The sequence below is a fragment of the Colossoma macropomum genome, unplaced genomic scaffold (assembly GCF_904425465.1).
Source record: "Colossoma macropomum unplaced genomic scaffold, Colossoma_macropomum, whole genome shotgun sequence".
Classification (NCBI taxonomy): domain Eukaryota; kingdom Metazoa; phylum Chordata; class Actinopteri; order Characiformes; family Serrasalmidae; genus Colossoma; species Colossoma macropomum.
This window is the reverse complement of record NW_023494804.1, coordinates 11,540,116-11,565,843: the sequence shown is the minus strand read 5'-3', so window position 1 is coordinate 11,565,843 and position 25,728 is coordinate 11,540,116. Positions and strand designations below refer to the sequence as shown.

General features: G+C 37.5%; 1 protein-coding gene across 3 annotated transcripts; it reads right to left on the bottom strand.

Annotated features, from left to right (window-relative positions):
• Positions 1–17: 17 nt before the first annotated feature.
• Positions 18–25,497, bottom strand: rilpl1 (Rab interacting lysosomal protein-like 1). 3 transcript variants are annotated; one of them, XM_036594651.1, is made up of 9 exons: positions 24,960–25,497; positions 20,891–21,041; positions 15,975–16,093; positions 12,813–13,055; positions 10,581–10,715; positions 8,447–8,598; positions 7,322–7,423; positions 3,377–3,464; positions 18–1,270 (listed from the first exon to the last, which is right to left on the bottom strand). In XM_036594651.1, the coding sequence occupies exons 1-9, from the start codon at positions 25,275–25,277 to the stop codon at positions 1,265–1,267; spliced, it is 1,314 nt and encodes a 437-aa protein (XP_036450544.1). In that variant the 5' UTR covers positions 25,278–25,497; the 3' UTR covers positions 18–1,264. The 3 variants fall into 3 exon arrangements, with proteins under 3 accessions (XP_036450544.1, XP_036450543.1, XP_036450545.1); XM_036594650.1 differs by lacking the exon at positions 3,377–3,464; XM_036594652.1 differs by lacking the exons at positions 3,377–3,464; positions 10,581–10,715.
• Positions 25,498–25,728: the final 231 nt, after the last annotated feature.

Here is a 25,728-nt window from a genome sequence, read left to right as displayed (position 1 = left end):
AAACACATTGCTGGAAGTACGCTGTATAAAATGCTTTAATCTGCAATGAGATGAAGTTATGAAGCATTGCTCTTTGCACTGATACAAACAAGGATTTGTTTTCTCCTTTAGTACATATTTTGGAGTATGAATTCTTTCTGCTTTATCAAATTCTAAAATCTTTTACAGCTACACTGGATGTATGTTTAAAACACTGTGAATAAAAAACACCGGCAATGATTCCAAGCTTACAAAGCAGCTTTTGTCAGTATATCTTGCCATGACTGCACTGGCATTTTCATGCTTCGACTAAACAACTCTATTATTGCCAGCGAAAGCACCACTCAAGTCATAAGAATGCAGAAAAGCTGGAGTTCACTGATGACTTTCGAGAGTCAGCAGTTCTCAAATAACTTTAAATAGTTTCTACAATGGAGCTATGCAGTAATACTAGACTGTACATCTCCAACAAGAATATTGTGCCATGACTGTTTCAGGCCTCAGGTTCCGCAGCATCTCAGTGTGGCAACGTGATTACTGTGCAAACTCTCAACACTTTCCATGTGTTTAAACTTATAAAAAAAATGCCACACTATTCACAATGCACCATTCCACAATGGGCATACCAAAAGAATAAAATCTGATTTTATTTTAAACTACTGGTAAATGTCTTTTCACTAGGCATTGCCTCATTTCATAATTCAATTTGAATTTAAGAATGCGATAAAAGTCCCCTAATCAAAGTATTATCTTAGCTACTAAAGGCACAAAAACATGACCTCCTTCCCCGACTTCCTCAGCCCTTCTGACTTCTTCAAAACATCAAAAATGTATCAGAAGTTTTTCTATTCAACCTTGTCTACTTGCAGTAACTTGGTATTTTGGTATACCAAAATAAAATAACTCTAACAAAAGAAAACTAAAATAAAGCCTGACATCCCAGTCTCCTTGGGATAAGTCAAGGGTGGAAGTGTTGTATAACCGTATCTAAGTTTAAGCTGCTCCATTTTCCCTGTGTCCCTTTGTGAGTCCTTTCTTTGTCCACTAATGGCAGGTTGCAGGGATGTGCAAGTTGACCATAATAGGGGGGTGCAAGTGTGGCTTGTCACATGGCGCAGGTTAGGGATTAGAGGGCCTTTGTGCTTGTCACTGTCCAGCAGGTTACATGTGCTGTAAGGCCTCCTGGGCCTGCTCTGTGTAAACCTCCTCATTGCCGGCCCACGAGCCGAAGCTGTTGTCCAGCTGGCCCCTCTGAGAGCTGCGCCTCTTGTCCCGGGAGAAGAAGCTAAACCTGAAAAGAGAGACAGACAGAGAGATACTGGCCATTACTAGTGTTGTTTTATCTATAAAAGACTTACACTGACAAGCACATATCTACATATTTTGGAAATAAAATATATCCTGTGCCACTCAGTGGGACCAGTATGTTTTAAAAATGTTTTATTAAATAACTGTACGTTTTATTAAATAACATGTAATACAGCGGGTAATCAATGGCTCATATAATGCCCTTGGTCAAATGGAAATAATGGTCCTTCTCACCGGCCCTTATTCATTCAAGCTGTGCGTGGTCAAATCTGATTGTCGTCAATTTAATCTTTTAAATGTTATCAAACTCATGTCTGACTGGAGGGTGTGCAAAGTTGAGAGCAATATTTTAACCTGGGAAATGCTTGTTTTCTGGTTATACCTAACAATAACAATAACATCAGCAATAAAAATAGAAAATAGTGATAATTGCATACACAGGGATCTTTGTACTAAAGTGGTAATTTTGAATACAGTCAACATTCGGTTTGATGCAAAAGCGCACATTTTTTAAAACCATTTATCTTGTCAGTGAGTGTTTTTGCTTGTAAAAGCACAATTTAACATTGGAATAGTTGCAAATACATAAATACAGTAAAGCGTGTTTTCAAAAAAGTTGCTGATCTTGAGAGCTAGTTTGAAGAACAAAGTTTGGCTCTAGAGTTCTCCTTGACACCTCCAGCCATCATATTAAATTCCATCACCAGTAAGCTTGACTCAACATAATGAAGTATTGATTGGCCAAGCCAGGTAGTGGATGATAACAGTAATACTGAGCTGTCTCAAGGAGGGTATTAATATTGTTTGTATTCACTGTAATATTTAATATTACACATATGTAATATCGTAATAGTACTGTATACACTAGTCTTCAAAAGTTTGGAATCACTTGCCATATTAACAATATTTATTATTTTATATACAATAATAACTAGATACCAAAAGCTCCTTCTGTGTTTTCCCTCAATATTTCACAATTTTTGTGAACAGGAATTGAATTAAATGGCCAGTAATATACTGTAATGATATATTTACAAGAATTGTAAATTACCTGCATTTGATTTAATCACCACCTTTGGAACACAATGAATTCTCAATGTCAATTTTATTATAACAATTACAAATTTTCAAGTAATTTTAGACTCTTCTACAGCTCTGTTCATCATTCTGGACCTTTAAAGTTGTACAGGACTCACATATATATTAGAATTATAATGTAATTATAATATGTATCAGCAGCACAGTAGGTTTTATACTACTGAAAACACTGATTCAAAACTTGTGAATGGCAGTGTATTGTAAAAATCTGAGGTGGAATTTGCAGACTTTGGATCTTTATTAGTAAATGAGGGACTAGTGGACGGGTGCTTGTTACCGAGCAGCTGATGCTGAGTCATCAACTGCACCCAAATCATCACTCATTCTCCTACATCGTACAGCTCCATTAGACATGGAATAGTTTTTATGTCATTGTATTGTTTTGCAACTTCGATGGATAAGGGCCTTTGTGTGCATCTTTAACAATGTTACGATACATCATGAACTAAACGTGAACAATGACTAAAAGGTCCAAATCAAAGTTTCTGCTTTCACAGTGATGAAGCTGAGCTGGTGTTTCTGCTTTGGCTACGTGCGCCCTAGCTCAGGTAGGAATTTCAAACAAATAAACCAAACATTTCAGCCATCTCCTAGTCAATCACATCAGAAAAAAAACACATACAAGGTGCAAGTTTGCTGGGCTAATTGTTGTTAGGGTTTTAAAGTACTTGGTAAGACAGTAGGACAGTGTAAAAAAAACTTGTTACGTCACAAGTGTTAGCATGTGAACAGAACCGGGAGGAAGAGGGAAAAGGTGCTTTATTCTGACTGGCTGATTCTAATGATCTTCCTGCTGTCAAGTCCCAGATAGCCCCACAATCAGCCAATCAGAATATTGTCGGGATTATGAGCGGCTCCAACAAGAGGCAGGGTGGGGTTGAGAGGAGGGAGGGGCATGCAGTGCCAACACATGCAGGGCTAGAATAAATAAGGTGTTAACAAGAGCGAAAAAGAAACACAAAGGTCAACCACTGAAATAAAAAGGCCGTACAAGGGAAATAAGTCGTCTGATTGGCTGTAAAGTGGGGTCATCTGGAATCAACCCAGCCGCCACCATCGGCATAATGGCTGTGAAGATCCTGTTACAGAAAGGCACAGACACGGAGAGTTGAGCAAAGAGGGAACACAGAAACCAAAAAAAGCTCCACTTTATCATGCCACACTGAGTCCCTCCCTAACTACCTCTTGTGTTTGAGGAAGTGCACACAATGCTTCTGATGACTAATGTTGCTGCTGTTCCAGTATTAGCGATAATGGTATACCACACAGAAACCAGGATTAATAATGATCATGCCTTCATCGATTTTAGTGGCACAAGAATATGTAGATACAAAAACAGTGGAGAACTTGCCATGTTATGCTGCAGAGCCCATAGGAGAAAAGAATATTCAACCAAAGTCAAATCTTAAGCTACACTAAAACACACCTTCTGACCATAGATATGAAGTGCCATGAAAAAGCATTTGCCCTTTTAAGGTAGTATATGTTGTTCCAAAATGAGTACACTTCTTTCAGCATGGTGCTTTCACAAACATGCATGTTACCCACTAATACACCCCACCACAATGACAGACGCTGGATTTTGAACTTTACGCTGGTAACAATCTTGATGGTCCTTTACTTCATTGTCCCAAAGAACACGACGTCCATTATTTTTACAAACAACCCAACAGGTTGATTGTTAAGACCACAATACACATTTACACTGTGCATCAGTCCATTACAGAAGAACTCAAGCCGAGAAAAGTCAGCAGCTATTCTGGACACTGTTGACATATGTCTCCTGTACTGCACTGTACAGCTAAAACATGCATCTGTGGATGATGAATAGTGCTTATTAACAGTGATTTGTTAAAGTATTCCTGAGTCCATCACAGATGCTAGCCGGTTTGAACACAGTGCCATCAGGGCTGGATTCAGAGCTCCTACACATTTTCCATTTCAAAATTCCATACTTTTCCTGACTCAAATTTCCAGACTTCTTGGTAGTTCTGTCAGACCTTTACCAGCCCTTGAAAAAAATTTGCATCTACCCACTGTGGTCGTCCAGTCCACACTCCTACACAGAAAGCTGAATGATGTTCCACTGTCTAACATCTCTGCCCGCCCTCTATCATGGCATCTGTGCAGCCTTGTTTATTCACGGTGTCCATGGAAACGACGACGAACGCAGCTTTATGGTTTTCTTATGCAGAAAAGATATACTTTTCTGATAATTACATCACTGCATGACGCATAACTGTTCGGACAAGCGTAATACTTGGTTATTTCTAATGATATGTATATATCGCTGTTGTCAGAACAAAACCTCGTTATCTCCAAAATAATAACTTTGCAGGAAAAGAAACAAACATACTGTACTTTTAAAGTAAATCAATGGAACCAGAGTTTTTTCCAAGTAATTTTGGGCCATTTCTTTGGCCTATTTATCATGAAATTCATAAACAGTGTAAAGGGCAACAGGCATTTTCAAATTATCTCAAAAACTGAAAAACAACAAAAATGGAGATATGAGGTTTTGTTCCGACAGCAGCAATATGTAATTAAAAGATACTGATGCATTTTCTTTCAAATTAATTTGGTTGCGGATGCCCAGATTTGGTACAGTTATAGGACACTTAGGCAGAGCTGTTTTACAGGCTGTGATGTACAGGTGTTAGAGGCAGCTCTGCATAAGAGTGCGTGTTCAGTCACATGCCATACTTCTCTCACACAGTGGTAAACATTTTCGCTGCACTGGCTACCTGTTCCAAACCATAAAAAACACATGCTTGTATGATATATATTTTTTTAAAATTCTGAATTATATATTTTAGAAAACAGAATAGGGGCAATAGTCTGAAAACACATTTTTCCATACTCTCTTTTCTTTTATCTATACTTATCCAGACCTGGAAATGACTAAAATCAAATTCCATACTTTTCCATACTGCATAGGAAACCTAGGGATTGAAATTCATGGGCTGGTGCTGTTCAACCCTTTACACAGAGAGATTTCTCTGGATACCCTGAGTCTTCTGATTATATTACGCACCGCAGAAGGTAAAATACCTAAAATCTTTGCAAACGCTTGAAGAACACTGTTTACAGTTTGACTATTTGCTGATGCATTTTTTTGGCAAAGTACCCATCCTTGCTCATAAAGGACATGGTGTCTTGGATGCTCCTTTTATACCCACGCATAAATACATCACTTCGTTTTAAAATGTTTTCTGAATATGTAACGTTTCTTGAACTGTCCCTTTTTTTTTTTAATCTGCAATTGCAGGCATCATTTTCAGAATTCAATTTGAGAATTCATGGTTCTGTTGATTATGGTAAGTCACCCAGGTCCTGAAGCAGCAAAGCACCCCCACACCATCACACTACCACCACGTTTTACTGTTGTTATAATGTTCTTATTGTGGAATGCTGAAATTGTGGAAAGCTTTATGTCAGATGTAACGGGACCCCTCTTCCACAAAGTTCCACCTTTGTTTAATCAGTCCACAGAACACAGAACAAAAGGTTTAGGGGTCAATGAGGTGTTCTTTAGCAAATGTGAGACGAGCCTTTATGTTTCTCTTGATTAGCAGTGGTTTTCGCTTTGCAGGTCTCCCATGGACACCATTTTTGCCCAGTCTCTTTCTAATAGTGGAATCATTAATGCTGGCCATATCCGAGGTGTGCGAGGTCTGTAGTTTCTTAGATATTTAGATATTCTTAGATATATATATATATCTGTGTTGTTTTGGGACTTCCTGGCTAAGCTGTCGCTGTGCAACTGCTATTTGTTAATGTTTTAAAGTGCCAAAGGTTCGCCACTATTCCAAGTTTTTTACAACTGGAGATAATGGCTCTCAATGTGGTTCACTGGAGTCCAGGAATCTTAGAAATGGTTTGGAACCCTTTCCAGCCTGATATATTTCAACAACTTTCTCATCTCTTCCAGAATTTCTTCAGATCACAGCATACTATGCTTCTTGTTAACATTGTGGAAAGGTTCTATTTAAGTGATGTTTAGATTCAGCAGCGCTGTCCGTGATCAAGCCTGGGTGTGTCTAGTTTAATTGATCCCAATTATGAACTAACTTTGGTTAACTGGTTGACTGAGTAACTAAATGGGCAATGCCTTTTCACACAGGGCCAGATGGAGTTGGATAACTTTTTTCCTTTAATAAAGGAAATTATCAATTAAATCTGCATTTTGTGTTAGTTTACTCAGGTTGTCTGTCTTATTATGAATTTTGTTTAAAGATCTAAAAACAATTATGACAAATATGCGAAAAATAGAAGACACTTTTTCACGGCACTTTACAGAGAACTAGATTGCTGATGACGTCACTACACAGCAAAGTTAAGCCACTTGGCTGTAAAATGAACAGGAGGCTCCTTTAAAAATATCAGAGTGGCTTTAAAATATTAATTGAAGAATTCACTAAACTGCAAAGAATGTTACATTTATCTCTTATAAGATTCAAATGTCTTAGTTTATGTAGAGCTGCTGTACGTAGTAATAAATCTAGCATGAATAATTGAATGTAAAACTAAATGTGGTGCTAACTGATTATAGTGATGCCCGTAGAGGCACTACCGAAAATTAGCAATATGGCCACAGACATCAGACAAAACAAAAGAAAGATCTGATGTTTTTTTCTACAGAAAACAAAAAACATACTTTTGATTCTGATGTAGATCGTAAAGGAAAAACAATTTAATTACATTTAGTGGAACAATCTTCCTGCTTTGTGCTTTAGTTTATTCCCTTACTTATCAGTTTTATAATCTGTACCACGTCTATAATTCTAGTCTGTGAATACCAGTGCTTGTACAACACCTTAAAAGGAGATAAAGATGAGGTTTCCAGGGTTTGGTTCTCTATATATTTGAGTGTAGGTGTGTGTATATGCATGTATGGCAGTGTGATAAATGTCTAAGACAACTCTGTCATACGCACAAGCGCTTTATGCCAGACTCTGGCTGACTGGCTCTGGAGCGGGGTCTAAGCGTAGGGGAGGGATCTGGAGTGGGCGGGCTGGCTTCATCTTCCTGCTCTTCACTAGGAAAAGAGAACACACAAGTTTAATTATCAAAATATCTTTTCTTTTTTAGTTCTGTTCTGGACCAACAAGGCTATTATAGCAAACAAGTAATGGAGGCTTAAGCGCTACAACATAGTATTGTGCAAACTGCATACGGACAATAAACTTGTCTTAGCTGATTATCTAGGGCAGGGGTGTCCAAACATATCCACAAAGGACCGGTGTGGCAGGTAGTATCCTGCAAAACCGCAGTGCCGCAATTTCAGAGCAGCACTTTCAGCTCTATGTTGAATATGACGTATGTTAATACTCTTACAAAAAATCTGTAGTATCACTATAAACCATAAGATTTCTATAATGCTATATTACTATTAGAATCTAAAATATTTCCTTGTGTTGTACTCTACACTGGTAAAAAAAGAAGGTTCTTCAAGGGTTCTTTAGTTATAATACATAGTTATAATACATGGTTATAAATTGTTTTATATAGAGATATAAACAGGTTCTACACAGAACCATATATAACAAATTCTCAATCAAGAAGAACGCTTTCACTATGCAAAGAACCATTTAAACATGAAATGTTTCTATGCAGAACTCACGGTCCAAAACTAAAGAACCATATTTTTGTAAAAGCATATAGTACACCATAGCAATTGTCCAAGTTTAAGATCTAAGATTAAGATCTACAAATCTAAGATTCTTATAAGAATCCTATAACAAATTGCTGTAGTATTACTACAGGTCATTTTCATGAGGGTATGTTTATGCAGTAATAATATAATTTTTGGTTTATTAGAGCACTTAACAACATTAGAAAAGGTACAATATTATAGACTTTAGAACCACCAAGTGGAGTTTAGCCTGATCTATTCAGACTGTTACTAAGAGCAGCTTAATTTGCTCATGTCTGATGAACATATTGTTTGCTCTTGCATAATGAATCAAAAGCCTTGTCTCGAATACAGTATGTTGTAGTGTTACAAGCAACTGCTATTTGTCAATGTTTTAAAAGGCAGCTACAAGGTGTAACTACTAACCTTTTATAATATGCAATTTCCTCTTGTAGCATGAAAACTTTGGCCTTCAGTTCATTTCTCTCATGTAGAACATCTCGCAGCTCTTGCAGGGTGAAGCGCGGTCGATTTGGATCTTTTGGATCCAGACCCGCCTCTTCATCACACAGCGCCTCCTGTTGGATGGGAAGAACAAGCACTTGGTTCTATGGACAAAATTATTTCTATGGACGATTAATTAATTTCACACCTGATGTGGCTCATACTCCGGGAGACAGCACGGGACTTCACTTGTTTCTGACAATACTTGCATTGTTAGTCTGCACTTATGGGGGTTAAAATGATGCACGCCTGCTTGTGTGACCCATAAAACCATTCTGTAATCAGAGCAACCCTAAAGGTGTTGCTGACCTACATATTACAAGCATTTCTTCAATGCAAACCACACTCACAACACATGCTATATTTTGTAGGCACAAGGGCAATTAAGTTACACCACCGAAAATGTGTATTGCAGTATTTCTTTTGCAATCAGCATAAATTAGTATGTCAATATCACACAAAAACAAAAATATAAATTGATAATCACGTTTAGTAGTCTGCAGACATTCTCCAATTAAGGCTAAAATCAAAGCACATTCATAATTTCTATATTTTATCATGCCGTAAATGTCAGGAAATAATCTTATTGTAACAGTGAAACAAAAGCTCTCTAGAACTCTATAAGGATCCTGATGGAAACATGTAATGTGAACATACATCTTCTGGGATTCCAGTTGTTCTAAATAGCACATAAAACTTGGCGCGCACACATCAAAAAAATTCAAAAAGTGTTAAGTCAACAGAATGACAAATTGTTAGAGCTCAGGACAAGAGTGGTTGAAAAACATTAGGCCACTATCGGGAAGAGGCATATATGTCAATTTAGTAAGATGTCTCCCACTGGGTGGACAAACAGAAATGGGTTATTCAATATCTATTCTAATATTAACTGGCGTCCGACAGATCTTTTGGTTGGCCAATAAGATTAGCCAATATTGAAGGTTTTAGCGGTATAAACGAAAAACATGGCTGATAAAGATCTTTTCTGATGTTGCAGCAACACTAGGATTCATACTTGTAATCTTCCAATAACAGGACGAAACTCCCTGAGGAGCCCAGTGAGGGACATCCTCTATTTGAATAAATGACAGCACTACAGGCTGAACTGATAGGAAAAGTGATAAAAACTAAATACCATCAAAATAACATGTAAACTGTATCTAACCTAAGACTTAACCTTCAGCATGAAAATATCATGTTATTTTTTTTTAATGAAGAGAACAGATGAAAAATAAGAAGTAATTAACAGAAAACAAAACCGCAAAGAATTTGGGTAACTCCACCCCAGTGCTACAATATTTATATTATTTTATTTGAGTTTTTGCTGTTTATTTGGGTTACGAAATGTGACCACTAAGAACAGATAGTCCTTTTTCATAATTTAGGTTCACGAACATAGGTTAGTAAAGCAGTGGCTTAGCCAGAACTTCATTTCAGGGGAGCCTGGTTACAGATTAACTCACATTCAACAGGCTATTATTAAACAGCTGACAGCATACTATAGCAGGTAAAGGCTAAATTATCCTACGTTTCACAGCAAATAGTTAATGACAGCAATGTTCTTTTCACTTTTCCCAGTGTATTATTTACCATTTCTTTACTTGTCTTTATCGCTTTTGGCACTATACCATAGACGCCTATTGGAAGAAGCATAGCTCACGTCACCGTCAAGTCTGCAAAAAATTAGTGATGATCTGAGGAGACCATTGTGGGTCTATTGGATTTATTTAACTTGCTTATCTAAAACCTTTGGAGTGTAAAATCAAAATCTCACTATTAATATAAATATAAAATAATTGGCTGATTTTATCAGCCAATTTTTGCCACTTAAAATCAGTATTAGCTACAAAAATTTCATATCAGTTGGGCTCTAATATTAAGCAGATCTAGTTGGGCTCTAGTATTAACTCAGGCTGACTTTCACTTGCACACACCACATACATCACATCATCTTCGCACAACAGTGGAGGAGGTAGCGCCATAGTGGTAACAGCGCCCACACAAAAGATGCAAGATTAGTTTCAAACCGTGCAACTCTGGCAAACTAAAGGGTTACCCATAGCAACACAGCGTCTTCCTCCTCATCGTCCTCATACTCCTCATCCTCATTCTCATCTGTAAGTGCCTGGCTGATACAAGGAGCAAGGGAGCGGGGGTGCTCCCTTGGTAGGACAGGCTCAGGGAGAAAGCTCTGACCCAAAGTCATGACAAGAACAATAAGACATCCTCCAATTGTGTTTAAAGTTTGCCGTTAAATACTGAACAACTGCATGTGTTTTAACTGATTTTTTCAATATATTAACAATTAAGGTGTGCAAGATTAAGTAAAGAACAATCTGTAATAGGAAGAAATGTGTGGGTGTAATTTGGGCAACAACATCTCCAAGAACAGCTGGATTTTTCTCCTCTCATGGTTTATATGAGTCTGTCAATCTAACAACAGTTTAGCTTGTTAAAAGGCCCATATCCTATGTTTTCTTCAATTTTAAATTGTCCTCACATGACATTTGTGTGGTCTTACATACCAAAAAAATGGACATAAATCATTTTTATATAATCACTTTACAACATCTATTAATTCCTTAGAATTAAAGAGGCAGTGCATTTAGGACAGGTATATGTAAATGGACTCCTAACATAATCAATTGGCGCTAAACTGCTATAGGCTAAGTAAGTGGATATATGTAAATGTGTCTTTTTTCTGGAACTCAGTTTCTATATATGGACTGTATGTTCTGAGAAGTGAACAATACATTTCAAAACTTTGACAGTGTTTATTAACACACTACATCAAACTCTCGAAATTGAAAAAAGTATGTAAACTTTGGTTTTCCATGAAATGGGCCCTTAAAAAAAATCAAAGAGAATAAAGTTATGTATTGAACAGCTTTTTCTAAGCTGCAAAACCATACAAACTGTAGTGCCATTGTCATTTCCCCTTAATACGGCTTACAATGAGTAGAAGTCAGATGTAACACTGTACTAAACAGCAAAATTAACTTTCATTCATTGTTAGCTATGTTAATATTTAGGTGAACTATTACTTTAAATAGCCTGTAGGTCAAGCTCCTGTTTTTCTGACTTGCTGGTCAAACTATGGCTATATTTATCTACCAGCTCACCATCATCTCTTCTATGACACACCGACTAAAATAACCGATTCACTGCTGTCATGTATGTGAACAGTGCTGATACATGAGATCATCATTTTCAGGCCACTGTTTCTTAAACACACTCCTGCAATGTCAATATTTAGCAAAACTTAAACTGGCTCACTGCCAGGTTCCTGTTAAATTAAGAAACATTTTGAATAAATGGTAATTAGTAAAGATCACATACGAAAGAACATAACATTCTCCAAGATGCCAGAGAACAAAACGAATCAGTCTGACAATGTGCTGTCATGTAGAAATCCAATCTCTTTATGAACCCATGACCGATCTACTAACCTAGTAAGCTGTTTTTCTCCAAGGTCACCACAGCAGACATTCTAGAATTTCAGTATGTAGTTTGAAATAGCAGCGTCTGAAGGACTGAGGGCTGAGGATTAGGCTTCTGGCCTTACAGTGTATGGAAAGTCCTTAGAATTTTCCTCAGACACACTAAAATCTAGGAAGCCTACAATGGAAAATTTGCTCTACCACAACCTAATGGCTTATCATGCCCTGTAACAATTGATTTTTGACTGGCCAAGAACAGTAAAGGAGGACACAAATATCATGTAAATATTATTTGTTTGGCAACAGCATGTACAGTTAGGTGCAAAAGTTTGAACACCTGTGGTCAAATTACATGTTTTAGTGATTTTGAAATTAAGTTTATATCCTCTACAGAGAATGTACTTAAATATAGCATTTTTCTGCTAATTTGAATGAAAATTTCTATTAATTTACAGAGTTTAACATGGTGGAAAAAAATAAAATACAAAAATATAAAATGTGGCATAACATTTTTTTAATGAATTCATTTTTTTGGAGTATGTTAAATTCAGCAAATACACAGTAAAGCACATTAAAAGGTGCAGAAGCGTGTTCTCTGTAGAACGTATACTACTTATTTTAACTTAGAAAATCGACAAAACAAGTTGCCAAACTTTTGCACACAACTGTACGTATTATAAGTGGTTTAAAATTAAATTAGGCCTATTTAGTTCTCTATTGGTTCTCTTTCCCAACATGGGTGATTATAATCATCAGGTTGCTTGCCAGTCATCGCTGATGTGCAACTACACCTCCCAGCCTGGTAGGTCTACCAGCTCTTGAGGCTTTCCCAGTTTTTTTGGCCTTACCTGTGCAGGTGATGGTGGTGCGGGGGGCTCCTCAGTCTCAGGGCTGGTCTTCTCGCCCTGCAGCCGCTCCCTAAGCCGGGCCACCTCCTGCCGCAGGTTTCCCAGCTCCTGTTGCCTTGCCTGAGCAAAAGCCTCCAGCTCCACTTTCTGCTCGATCAGAGCTTTGCCCTGCGCCTCCACCACTGTGATCTTGTGCCTCAAGTCATGGTTGATCTTCATCAGCCGGTTCTGCTGCTGCTGCAGCTGTAAGACAAAGGACCGAGGAAAAACAGGAGAGACTGAACACAAGACAACAAGTTGTGATTGGGTCAGTTTAAAATAATACTCCAATGTCTGTTAATCTAATCTCAATACGTTACATTTTTTCAACCATCAGTTGCCTAGATTTTTTTTTCAGGTCAGGTGGTAGACCCTTCAAAGATACCGGTTTTGTTGTGCAAACGTGCAGGGATGGAGTAGTGTCATATTATTGTACTTTTTACATTTAAAAGTACAGTGAGCACATGACAGGTCTGAATACACCAGGCATTATGTTCTCTACACATTTATTCTTATCAGTTCATCAGTTCATTTATTCAATCAGTTCATTTAGAGTGAGTTCATTTACACCGATCAGGCATAACAAAAATATGACCACCTCCTTGTTTCTACGCTTATTGTCCGTTTTATCAGCTCCACTTCCAATACAGGTGCACTTTGTAGTTCTACAGTTACAGACTGTAGTCCATCTGTTTCTCTGCATGCTTTGTTAGCCCCCTTTTACCCTGTTCTTCAGTGGTCAGGACACCCATGGACCCTCACAGAGCAGGTATTATTTGAGTGGTGGATCATTCTCAGCACTGCAGTAACACTGACGTGGTGGGGGAGTGTTTGTGTGTGCTGTGCTGGTACGAGTGGATCAGACACAGCAGTGCTGCTGGAGTTTATAAACACCTGTCACTGCTGGACTGAGAATAGTCCACCAACCAAAAATATCCAGCCAACAGCATCCTGTGGGCAGCGTGCTGTGATCACTGATAAAGGACTAGAGGATGATTAGCTCATACTGTACAGCAAGAGATATCATCTCTGGCTTTACATCTACAGGGTGGATGCTTTACAATTCATACTGGGCCAAACACCAGCTTGCATATATTTCTATAGCAATGTATAAGAATAGTTTTACTAGTTCCTTAAACCAGCACTAAATACTTATAGGACTGTCAAGTCTATAAGAAAGCCCAAACAGAACTGCTTTTGGTTATTAAGACTTGAAGAACACTATAGGAAGACGACTGCTTACGTCTGCAAAAATCCAGAAAAGGAAGAGCTTTTTGGTTTCCCTCGCCAATAAAATAACAAAGATGTTTGAGTTTCACATCTGTTTAAATTTCCTATTCACTATTACAATGACATATTTCAATAAAACCACCACAAACTGACATTTCAGTTTGGAGAAAAACTTCGTTTCTTTAAGTACCAAACATTCTGTGAGTCAGATGTTGCTCCTCTGGTGTAATTAACAGCTTGCACTGTCAAAAGTTGATGCAAGGTTCTAACAAGGTCAACTTTTCACCTGTAGACGTAACTGCAAATGTTAGAATCTGATGCTGAAAAAGTTGTCAAAGTACAAAAGTTCATTCCACTGCACTCTAGTTATGTCTCTGCATGTAGCCTAAAAACCTGGGACTGTATTACTGTATTATTTTTTAAAAATATGTATTACAGAAACAAATCTTACAGCATCCTGATAATTAAGTCAGTGTTTAGTAGGTGATAAAAGTGAGTAGGTGAGTAGGTTTTAGTAGGTGACAAGATAAAATGGCCAGTGAAAGGTATAAGAAGACAAACAATAAAGTGCTTTAACCAACTATAGGTGCAACCAATAATCAAAGAAGGTTTGTCAAGAACAAGGTGCATCACTCACTTTCCCCATAGAACATTTTTTTTTATTAAGTTAAAAAGATGACGTTTCGGCCCATGTTCATCAAATGAGATTGGATTTGGTATTTGCCATCTTAGTGCATCTTTACATGTGAAATATATATTAAAGCAACAAGCCAAAAGAAACACAATTTGTTAATGAATAATTTAAGTTATTATAAATAACAGTCAAGATAAATAATTATTCTGCCAAGAACTTTAGTTTAGAGTGTGTGATTGTTCCCAAACAATCATGGACTGCTGAAGGAGGACAAGAACATTCAGTCACCCAACCTTGTATATAGTAGTCATTTCATGAACCTTTTTAACTTTTTGTCATTTAATAATAAACATATCATAATATAACACTATTTAAAGCAAAAAACTATACACTACGTAAGAATTAAAATACTGGCTCCTGCACCCAAACAGTGGTAAATTATCTAATTAGATCATTTGGGATTCAGCCACATTCATACTGGACTAACAGTGCACTATTTGGGGGTAGAAACTAGAATTTTAAAACTATGTAGGGAGTAAAGAGCCATTTGAGATTCATTTTAGGATTTAAGGCACATTTAACTACAAAACAGACATTGGACGTGTGTACATATTTTGTAGTCTTTTTCTATTTTGTAGTGTTTTACAGTGAATCATATAGTAATAATCATGTAGTAAGAACTTGTCAGCTCCTCAGTTTAAACAAAACATGGGTTTTTACTTCCTGTATGCTCGGTGGTCCAGGCGAGCAGCATTACAGTCAAAGTTCATTCTATTAACAGTGCAAGGATTTTTCATGATTTGGTTTGAAAATACAGAATCCAATTGTTGTGAGGCGGTCATAGGTGTGTGTAGTTGTTACAACAGTTTTGAACAAGGCTCAGCCAATCAGATTTTATGACCAAAATTATCCATTTTATAACAAGTAGTTTATTTCCTCGCCAAAAAGACAGAACAACACAAAAGAAGAACAACGGAAAGCAAATGTTTACCCTGCCAGTTACATCCTAATGTCTGTATCTTATCCTAGTCAGGCAGCACAAGTTTGGAAGGGTGGACCTCGCTGCCGGCCTATTTAATGACAAAGGAAACGCTGACCATAGAAGCCAATGGGAAGGTGCTAAAACAACTGAGTCTGTTTTGAGTAAATAGGATTTCTGTTGTTTTACTAAGTTTTACTTCCTTTAACTACATGAAAAGTTTGATCCACTTGAGTATGTGTTGGTGTGCTTGTATTTTGGTGTTAAAGTCACCACTTACTGCTTCAATGTCTTCATTCTTTAGGGTTAGTTCTCGGTCCTTGGCACGAATCTCATCCCTCTGTTTATCCACGACCTCCTTTAGCTTCTTCATCACTTGCCTCTCCCTTTCTGACATACCTGGCAACCCAGAGAGAGAAATGCATACTGAGAGTTGCAGTACATGACTATACATATAGTTGTTTTTTCTGCTTGAATATGGTCAGGCCTTGTAAAAGAAATCTTACATCTAAAATAGTTAAACATCATTAAATAAAGATAAAAAACAAATTGCATACTGCATTCAATTTTTGTCTGCTTAACACAAATATAATGGGATCCCAAAGCTTGAGACCACTAGTAAATATGCTTACCCACACACAGGCTATCCAAATGCCTGATACCTGTATCCATATATTCAAATAACCTCCCTCACCTCTCTATGGCGCTCGCCCCAGGTTTGTTTAAGACCTGTGAGAAATACTGCTCTATTCTACATTCTCTTCTACTTTAATCTATAATTTGTAACTGCAAACTATATTATCAGCTTAACAATTAGCAAAAAGTTGAATCAGAAATTGTACAAAGCCTTAAATATTTCATCATTGTTGTAATTGTGGTAACTTTCTGTTGTTTATTTCTAGGTTTAAATGAAAAAAATATCAGGTTTATATTGTGGACTGCATGATTCTTACTCAGCAGCATCTGTTATTTGACTTCATTTTGGTTTGTTGTGGTTTCTCCTCTGCCCTGGACTGGACAGGAATATGTTGGTATGCTGTGCACTGAGGTATGACTGACACTCAAAGCAAAACAGTTCCTCTTTAAGTGGCCCCACTGAGTCTCTTAAAATAGATTTGTGTCTGTGAACCTCTAACACATGTACACATGCGCACTCACTACAAAAATAACTGTCTGCTTCATAAACGTTCACTGCAGAGCCAAAAGCATGGAATCAAACAGTAACTAAGTTTCAAAAATATTTTGAACACAACATTTCCAGATTAACCAAAGAGCGTTTTTCTAAATATTTCACTGGTTTGCAGTGATGTACTTTTACACTAATATGTTATATGGGGAAAAGCCTTCACGTTCCTTGTTTATAATCTCTTATATTTACAAGTATTTTTATTATTTACAGTATAAATACTGATCAATATGCAAATTAGTACTTCATTATTTAAACACTAATTTAGTATATCTGACTAAGTTAATCACAGCATTTGAATGGGAGTTATTAGGCAGGTCATATTAAAAAAAAAGGTTAAACAAAAGAAGAATTAGTGAGCCGTACACTACAGCTGCAGACATTTGCATGTGTTACTTTCAATTATCTTTTGTCTAAAAAAAACAGGTTTAAATGTTAAACAGATTTACAAACCTTTTTTGTAAATAGTTTTCTTGCTGTTAAAAATTGACTGTTGTGATTTATTAAACAGGCACAACAGCCCTTTAGCATCCATAATTAGATGAAAAGGGCGGTCGCTACTATTTCACAATGGCCTCATTACAGATCATCGCAGTTCAGCAAAAAACAAGTATCTCCATTATTTTTCAATTTTTTCTTTCTCTTTTTTACCTTATTTCAGCACAGCAGCTGCCCTTTACACCATGTGAAAATGTCATGATGAACAGACCAATAGAAAGGTTTCAAAATTGCCTGGAATAAAATCTCTTTACATTAACTTAAATTAAAAGTTAAAAAAGCTTTTTGTCCTCTCATTTAAAGTTACCATTTTAGAGATGCTTGTTTTCTTTCGACAGTGACAAGATGCATGTATAGGAGTTTTCCTCCCAAAGCATAAAATACTGGGATGAGATTATTATAATAAACCACAAGACTGATAGTAAATACTGACCTGACAATTATGCATACTATTTAAAGCCTGTTGTTGCGCGTTTCCATCAGGCAAGGAATATATTTACATTTATGGCATTTGGCAGACGCTCTTATTCAGAGCTTCAAATTACAATTCACATTTACACAGACAGGCGAAGGCAGTGTTAGGAGTCTTACCCAAGAACTCCTATTGGTATAGCATGGGGTGTTTGTCCAGGCAGGGGATCAAATCCCAGTCTCCAGCTACACCAACCATAAAAGTCAGCAGTGTTTTTATCCCCCATTTCTAGCAGCAGTACATCAAATTGTGGCTTATGTCTGCCCTCACAAAATTTTGATTTTCAATGATGACTTTTTGTATTGATATTTTGACTCAGCATTTTCCCAAGAATAATGACTTGCCACAAATTAATTACAGATTCTCAAAGAGCAACAACTCCATAATAAAATCTCAAGACAGTTTATCAAAATATTAAGAAAACAAAACATTGTTTTGAGATGAAAATTCTAACTTCTGACACAGGTCAAAACAGGGACATTACTACTGCTAGACAAGGTGAGGGGAAAAAATAATTACAAAGGAACTATATTTTTTCTCCTACCTGGTGGCAACGAAAAAGATGCATGCAAAACAACTTTTTTTAAAGTTTTTTTGCATGAAAGTTGTATGTTCTAAATTGGCACAAACTCTCTGTAATTAGCATCTTATTTAGGAAATTAGCACTTTCAAATTTTTGGCTTTTAGAGTGACTCCTCCTATATAGACTAGACAGTATAAGTTCTTCATTTTTCATGAGATGTTTCTGAAGAGATTAGATATAAGATAATCAACTTGCTTATAAAAGGTGAATGTCAAAGGAAATTAAGTGTAAAATAGGAGCTCCAAAACTGGAAAAACAATTAACCGATACAGAAAAAATGAGACTCCTAACAACCAGGTAGACCACCAAAACAGTCCTCATCAGATAAACAGTACTTGAAGCTTTCATCTTTGAGAGAAAGGAGAAAATCAAGCCTCAGTTGGGTTCTGATCTGAAAAAATCCACAGGTGTTTTTGTCCATCCTTCCATTGTGAGAAGACAACTCAACACTATGAGTCGCAAAGGATGTATAGCTGTCAAGAAGCCGTTACTGGGAAAAAGGAAAAAAAGAAGAAAAATTGCAAATCAGTCAAAAAGGCTGCTGGTGTTGTCAGAACAATGGACTGACCAATCCACAGTCCACAGGCCTTAATATCATTGAATGTGTCTGGGATTACTTGAAAAGCAGAAAATGCAACCAACTTCTAAGACTGAACTTCAGAGGTGTGGAAAAATATACTCGCAGAATTCTTTGAAACACAGAAAGCAAGCAAGGGTGGACACTTCAATTTTCAGAAAAATGTATATGTTGTACTTAACGGCCATTCTTTTACTGCAAATTTTGGTGGCTAAAAATGAAACCACGTTTCATGCCTTTAGATCAGCAGTGACACTGGCTGGTCAGATCGTGCTCAGTCTGTGTAAACAGGGAGACAGAGTAATGGAGAAAGTTCAGACAGCGAATCATTCTGATTTAATCAGGCAGGTTGAGAGTGGACTGAGAGGAGCCTGTTCCGGTGGCCATGAACTCGGGGCACGTGGGGGTGCCGCCAGTACTGAGCATTCTCTGTGCTTCCCCACGCTGGCCTGCTCCTGCAGTAATGCTTCCTGGCTGCCCTTCAGTTACACAGAGAAGGACTCCTTTGTGTGGCACGGCTGAATGTTTTTTTGTGCGTCTCTAAACGACCAAGAGAATGAGCTGCGAGTATGACCGCATGTGTTCTCTTTGTATTTGTCAAGAGGACGTTTGCAAGTGAATTGCTGCGAGTGTGAAGAGTGTAAGGGTGAATTATAAGAGCCTAAAACAGGTAATTCAGGAAACAACATATGCATGAGTTTGTAAACTTCCTTCCTGCCGGGCCGCCCACCTCCACTGAGGCACAAAGAAATGACCAGTGGATTACTCTTTAACCCCTTAAAGTCTTACTACAGGTACTTTTACCAAAATCGTATGTGTCGACTGTGCAAAAAGTTAGAGACAACCCTTTGTTTATCTAATTTCCAGTCAAAATTGCCATTAAGTACATTATTTACATTAATACATTAGAAATAAAATAAATTACACAGAAGCCTCAACAACTAAATACAATACAGTTTTTAAGAATATAACATTTTTCACTATTTAATGTCTTTCTATTCTTGTCAGAAGACTTGCTTTCAGTTTTTTAAAGAAAGATTTTTTATCTGATCTGACTGTTTTGGTGGTCTACAGGTGCTAAGAGTCCCATTCTCTCTGTATCTTTCAGTAAAATTTTGAATTCTAGTTTTGGAAGCTCCTGTTTTTTCACTTATTTTTAATTCCATTCGCTCTGGGTTGGATTATCTTCTATCTAATCTCCTCAGAAACATGTCCAGAAAAAAGGATGATCTTTTGCAGAGTACTGTAATCATCTCTAAACCTAGCTATTTTTAACTGACTTCACATTAGATTACCATGTAAAAGTATTATAATCAAACTGCTTAGGCACTCTACACACAGCCAACATATTTTTTTGTTTAGTTAAAATCTGAAACAAAAAGTGCAAATGTGTGCAAAATTAAACGATTAAACGAGCCAACAGAATAGCAATTCCCACATGTGAATAGTTGGCGACTTGTTGTTAGGATACTGTGTGGCTGCTGTTATCTCGTGACCTTCTTTATTACGTTTTACAATACACAAGACAGGGAGAGAGAAGTGAAGTTTTCTGTGTTACACTACAAGCAATTCTGCATTTTTCAGGCCAGCTTTCTTATAGAATGTAATTGGACTTTTTCATTTCTCCTCTGATCGTCAGAATTTTCTTCTCATAGTGGTTCAATTTCTATTTATGTTCTTAGGTTTGTTTTATTCTCCAGCAACAACTACGAATTACTTAGTAACTACTAGGACACTGATATGTAGTTACCAGATTTTGAAAAGGAACTCTGGACCCACCGACAGGTCCCTATAGTTTAGGGTTAAATTCTCATTCAAAACACAGATGCAGCTGGTCGAGTTGGAGCGAGTCCCTTTAAGAAGGTCACATTATAAATTACCTTCCTGTCTCTGAATGTCCTCCTCTGTCATTGCACAGTCTTTGACGGACAGGTTGTTGAGGAGGGTCTTGTTTTCCTCTTGCAGCTGGGCAATCTGAGACAACAAATCCTGGGCTTCCCCTCGCCACACATCCTCAACCAACTCCAGTTCCTGTCACCACACATATACATATCCTATGGTTAGTTCTTTGTTAAACTTGATCACTCATTTAAAAAAATTATTAATTAAAATCTACCTTCTTAACACATAAGAATTTTAAATAACTCATTAGACTAATTGATATAGTTTTTAATTTGAAAATAGAATAGTTTTTAAAATTAATTTGTGTTAAAGGCTACAAGGTTCATCTTTTTGCAATTAAGAATTTGGAACTCTTTGAAAGACTATATAATTCATTTCTCGTCAAAATTAAGGACCAACCAACATATAGGTTGCCTGAGAATACTGGGCAATAATAGTGACCCATGGCATTATAGATATCGGCCCATTATATCGCCGCTAACAAGCCATTAGTTAGCTCCTTCTTTTGGTCAAGGCACTGCCAGGATTCAAATTCCTGACCTGATGCTGGGAAAGACCTCAGTATAAGGCACTCTTTTTTTAACTATATAATAACAATACAGACTAAACTAATTGGAACACAAAACACAATCAGCTTAAATATTACAAAACTATTGTTTTAGGAATAAAACTAATGAAAAATAAGAAAAATAAGAAGTGATAAACAGAAACAAAAAACGCAAAAGACTCTGGATTACTCTGCCCCCTTGGGCTACAACATAATTTAAGACTGTGAGTTTATGATGTTTAAATTAAAGAAGTGTAACAATCAACAATTACTGACAATTACATAAATCAATAAAGCACAAAATAATTAAAACTACTGGAGTATAAAATTTATATCTTAAATAGAAATAGTTCTAAAAAAGTCAGGACATTAGGAAAAATATAAACAAAAACAGCAATAATTTGCAAATCCTTTTTGACCTGTGTTTGATTGAAAGCAGTACAAAGATATTTTATTATTCATGAAAGGATATCTTATGATCCAACTGATTAACTTTATTCATTTTTGTATATATACACTTATTCTGAATTTGATGCCAGCAAAAAAGTTTGGACAGGCAAGTCTAGCACCTGCACTCTCTTACTACAAAGCTGTGCTGCTGTAACGTGCAGAATGTGGCTTGGTATTGTCTTGCCGAAACAAACAGGGACGTCTCTGAAAAAGACGTCATGTTAATGGCAACATATGTTGCTCTAAAATGCATTTGTACCCCTGTGCATTAATGGTGCCTTCATAGATGTGCAAGTTATCCACTAACACACCCCCACCCCCATACAATGACAGATGCTGGCTTTTGAACTTTGCATCATTAACAATGGGGATGATCCTTCTCTTCTTTGGCCCAGAGAACATCATGTCCATTATCTCCACGATCTGAACGCTGGACTCCTCAAATCACATCACATGTTTCCACTTTGTGCCCATCTCAGATGAGCTTTAGCCCAGAAAAGTCAACGACGTTTCTGGACATTGCTGATATGTGCGTCAGCTTTGGTACCAGATTCTCATTTGCAGATGCAGCAATAAACTGTGTTTATTGGCAAGGGTTTTCTGAAGAATCCCCGAGCACATGTGGCTATATTCTTTACAGAAGCATGATGCTTTTTAATGCAGTGCCATCTAAGGGATATAAGGTCACAGGTCTTCAATATTGGCTTTCAGCCATGCCCGGATTCTTTGAATTTAATTTTAATAAGGGTATGGACTGTATATGGTGAAATCCCTAGAAACCTTACAATTGTGTTGAGAAACGTTGTTCTTAAACTGTTGGATTATTCACTTATGCAGTCTTGTGCAAAGTGGCAACTAAGCCTTTCGTCAGTGCTCCCTTTATACACAATCATGTAGCATCACTTAGTACCAATTCATTTTTTTATCAAGGTATCAGATTTGGAATTAACACATGTTTAAAAAAAATCAATGAAGTTGAAAACAAAATATTTAATATCTTTCTTTGAACTGATTTCTATTAAATACCTCTAAAAGAGTATATAAAATCACTGCTATCTGTTGGATTTTTTACTCCCCTAAAACTGGTACTGACCACTAAATGTTCATATCTGTCTGGCCCTAGTCAAAAAAATCAGCAGATTACTTTATTACCACAATATTTGGTAATGATATCTAAGCATGTCACTATTATTACTTCAAATTTATCTGAGATGATCACAATAATTTTACACACTTAGTCAGTTTTCACAATCATATATTTTTGTTGCAGCAACCTAATAGGAAATCAAGACAAATCCAAAAGAAAGCAGAAAAGCATTTTTTTTTAGATATTTCACAGGTCTTACAAAAAATAAAAGCTCCAACTTCTGTCTGGTGTTATACCAACAGCAGAGGGCAGAAGTGAGTAATATTTGTTTATTTGAACTTGAGCGGTTTCTGTGGCCAGTTGGGAGCTACTGAGCAAGAAAAGCAGCATAGCTAACCAGCTAATCTGCCCACTTTAGGCTTGCAATAACTGCATACAATGAGCAAAAGTAAAATAATTCAATTATTCGTACGGCAATTAACCATCAGCTAAAACTGCACTATTGTGACAGGTCTAGTGGCAGCTGTAATGTGTACACACACTGCATGTCCTCTCACTTACTCTAAAACCTCATAAACATTGCATAAGCACACAGTTTACTACAGTCTCTACTGTAAGCTCAATAAAAACCTCACAAGGTGTCATGACTGCCGTAATCCTGCGCTGAACCACATTCTGCCTGTAAACATCCAATCAGCTGTGTCCCACATGACACCCTTGTCATCTAAATACAGGCCTATTTCTTACACTTAAACATAGCATTCTCTGTATGAGCTCCTATTCTTATAGTAACTACTAAATAAATGACTACCATTCAACACACTCTGTGACTGACCACAGAGCTGCTGTTGATCAAAGCTGAAATGTGTGACACTATCTGTAGTGTCGTCTGGGCTTTGGTGCGGGGTCCCAGAGGGACAGCTACGTGATGAAGTGTCGTATTCCCACCGACTCAGTTTGGAATGGGTCACTTCCTGCCATGAACAGGAACTTCGCTCTGCTCTGCCTTGTTCTGGCCTCTCGGTAACATTCCCGAGAAAAAACAAACTCCTCACAGTTATGACAAATCTGTACACCTACCTTCTTGACCACCATGACAGTTTCTTGGTATGGTAGCCCACAACCCTCCTCAAATAAGTTAGAAGTTATTCATAATCATAATTAAATAATGACTCAGGCAGATGGAAGAGTAGCTACCAAAAAGCAGCTTGAGTAAAGTATCAGGTCCAAATCTTCAAGTACTGAGTTCCCCTAATAAGTAACAGCTTAGGAATTGGTTTGTTAGGCTCAGTTTTTCTTTTGGGACCATTTTGTTCTCAAATTAATGTTAAATGATGAAGCCCAAAAAGTGAGAGGTGTGAGAACAGCAAAGAAGCCTATGTGTTGCCACAAAGAGAATGAAATTTAACCCAAAATGAATGAGGGGGCTAAAATGTAGCTAGCTAGCTAAGTGAGTAAAAAGTAGTAAAAAGTAGTTTTCTCACAAACATACTTGAGTACAAACTTAATACTGACTGAAAATACTCACAAAAGTACATATGGGATGCAAAACTTTGACAAAAGAGTGTAAAAATACATGAAACCGTATAAAAACATTTTTCCCTCACAAATACACCTGCATGTAAATAAAAGTATAACAGCTATTAAGTATTACATATAAATGGTGAAAAAGTACCTCAGAAATGTACTTCAGTACACGAAACTCAAGTCAGCTTCTTATTCGAATTTTCCCGTTCCACCTTAAATGGTGCAGCAGTAATTACAGTAACAGTAACTGCTGCACTATTTAAGGTGGAACGGGAAAATTCGAACAAGAAGCTGGTGAATACGAAGCCAATTTTAGCCTCGTCTTCAGTGCATGGAATTGAGTTGATGTTACTCCTTACTTCCCACGTCTACAGGTATTTCTGTAAAATAACTTGACGCTTTGTTACCTCAGCGTAGTGTCAGTTAGTCTGTTTACCTTTTTATGTTTCTTCTCCTTTTCCATTCGGTCCATTCGCTCCAGCCGGAGTTTGTCCAGCTCCAGCCGCAGCTCCTCGGTCTCCGGGCTGATGCTGTTCCGGCTGACCAGGACCTCGAGTATCTCCAGGACCCGGACTACTTTGGGCATGAGCCGTGAGAGAGCCTCGCAGCCATACTGGTCGATAATCCGCTCGAACTCCTGGCCCACCACCGCCGCGATGTCGTACACGTCCATCACGGTCAAGTCGGCCACGTTCTTCTCCAGCGCCGATCCAAAATCTTCCATGGCTGTCACGAAGTTAGCTAACGTTGACATTAACGTTAGCGGCCCCCGCCCGCCGCTAAACTCAACTCCCTTACCTTTTAAAAGACCGAAACTTTACCGCTCAGTTACAAGTCCGGAAACAAAGTCCTTCACGCACGCTGTAATGCCATTTGTGCGGCTGTAGCGGCCCTGACGGCGGTAATATGCGGATAATGTGGCTGTGAGAGCGGCTGTCCCATCGCCGTCCTGCTTCTCCTCCACCGTCTTTGGTCAGACTGTTAGACTGCGCATGTCAGGCTGAGGGCCAGCAGGTGGCGCTGCAAGACGGATGAGGACGGTCACTGGGAAGAGCTCATCACACTGTCGAAGTACGACTAAAATCTGGAGTTCCAAACTAAAATTAAAAAACTAAACTCATTGCTATTATTTAAGAACTACTTTGCTTTCCCGCCATTTCTCTCATGGCTTTTAGTACAGTGTAAACATTTTCAAGAACACGCAA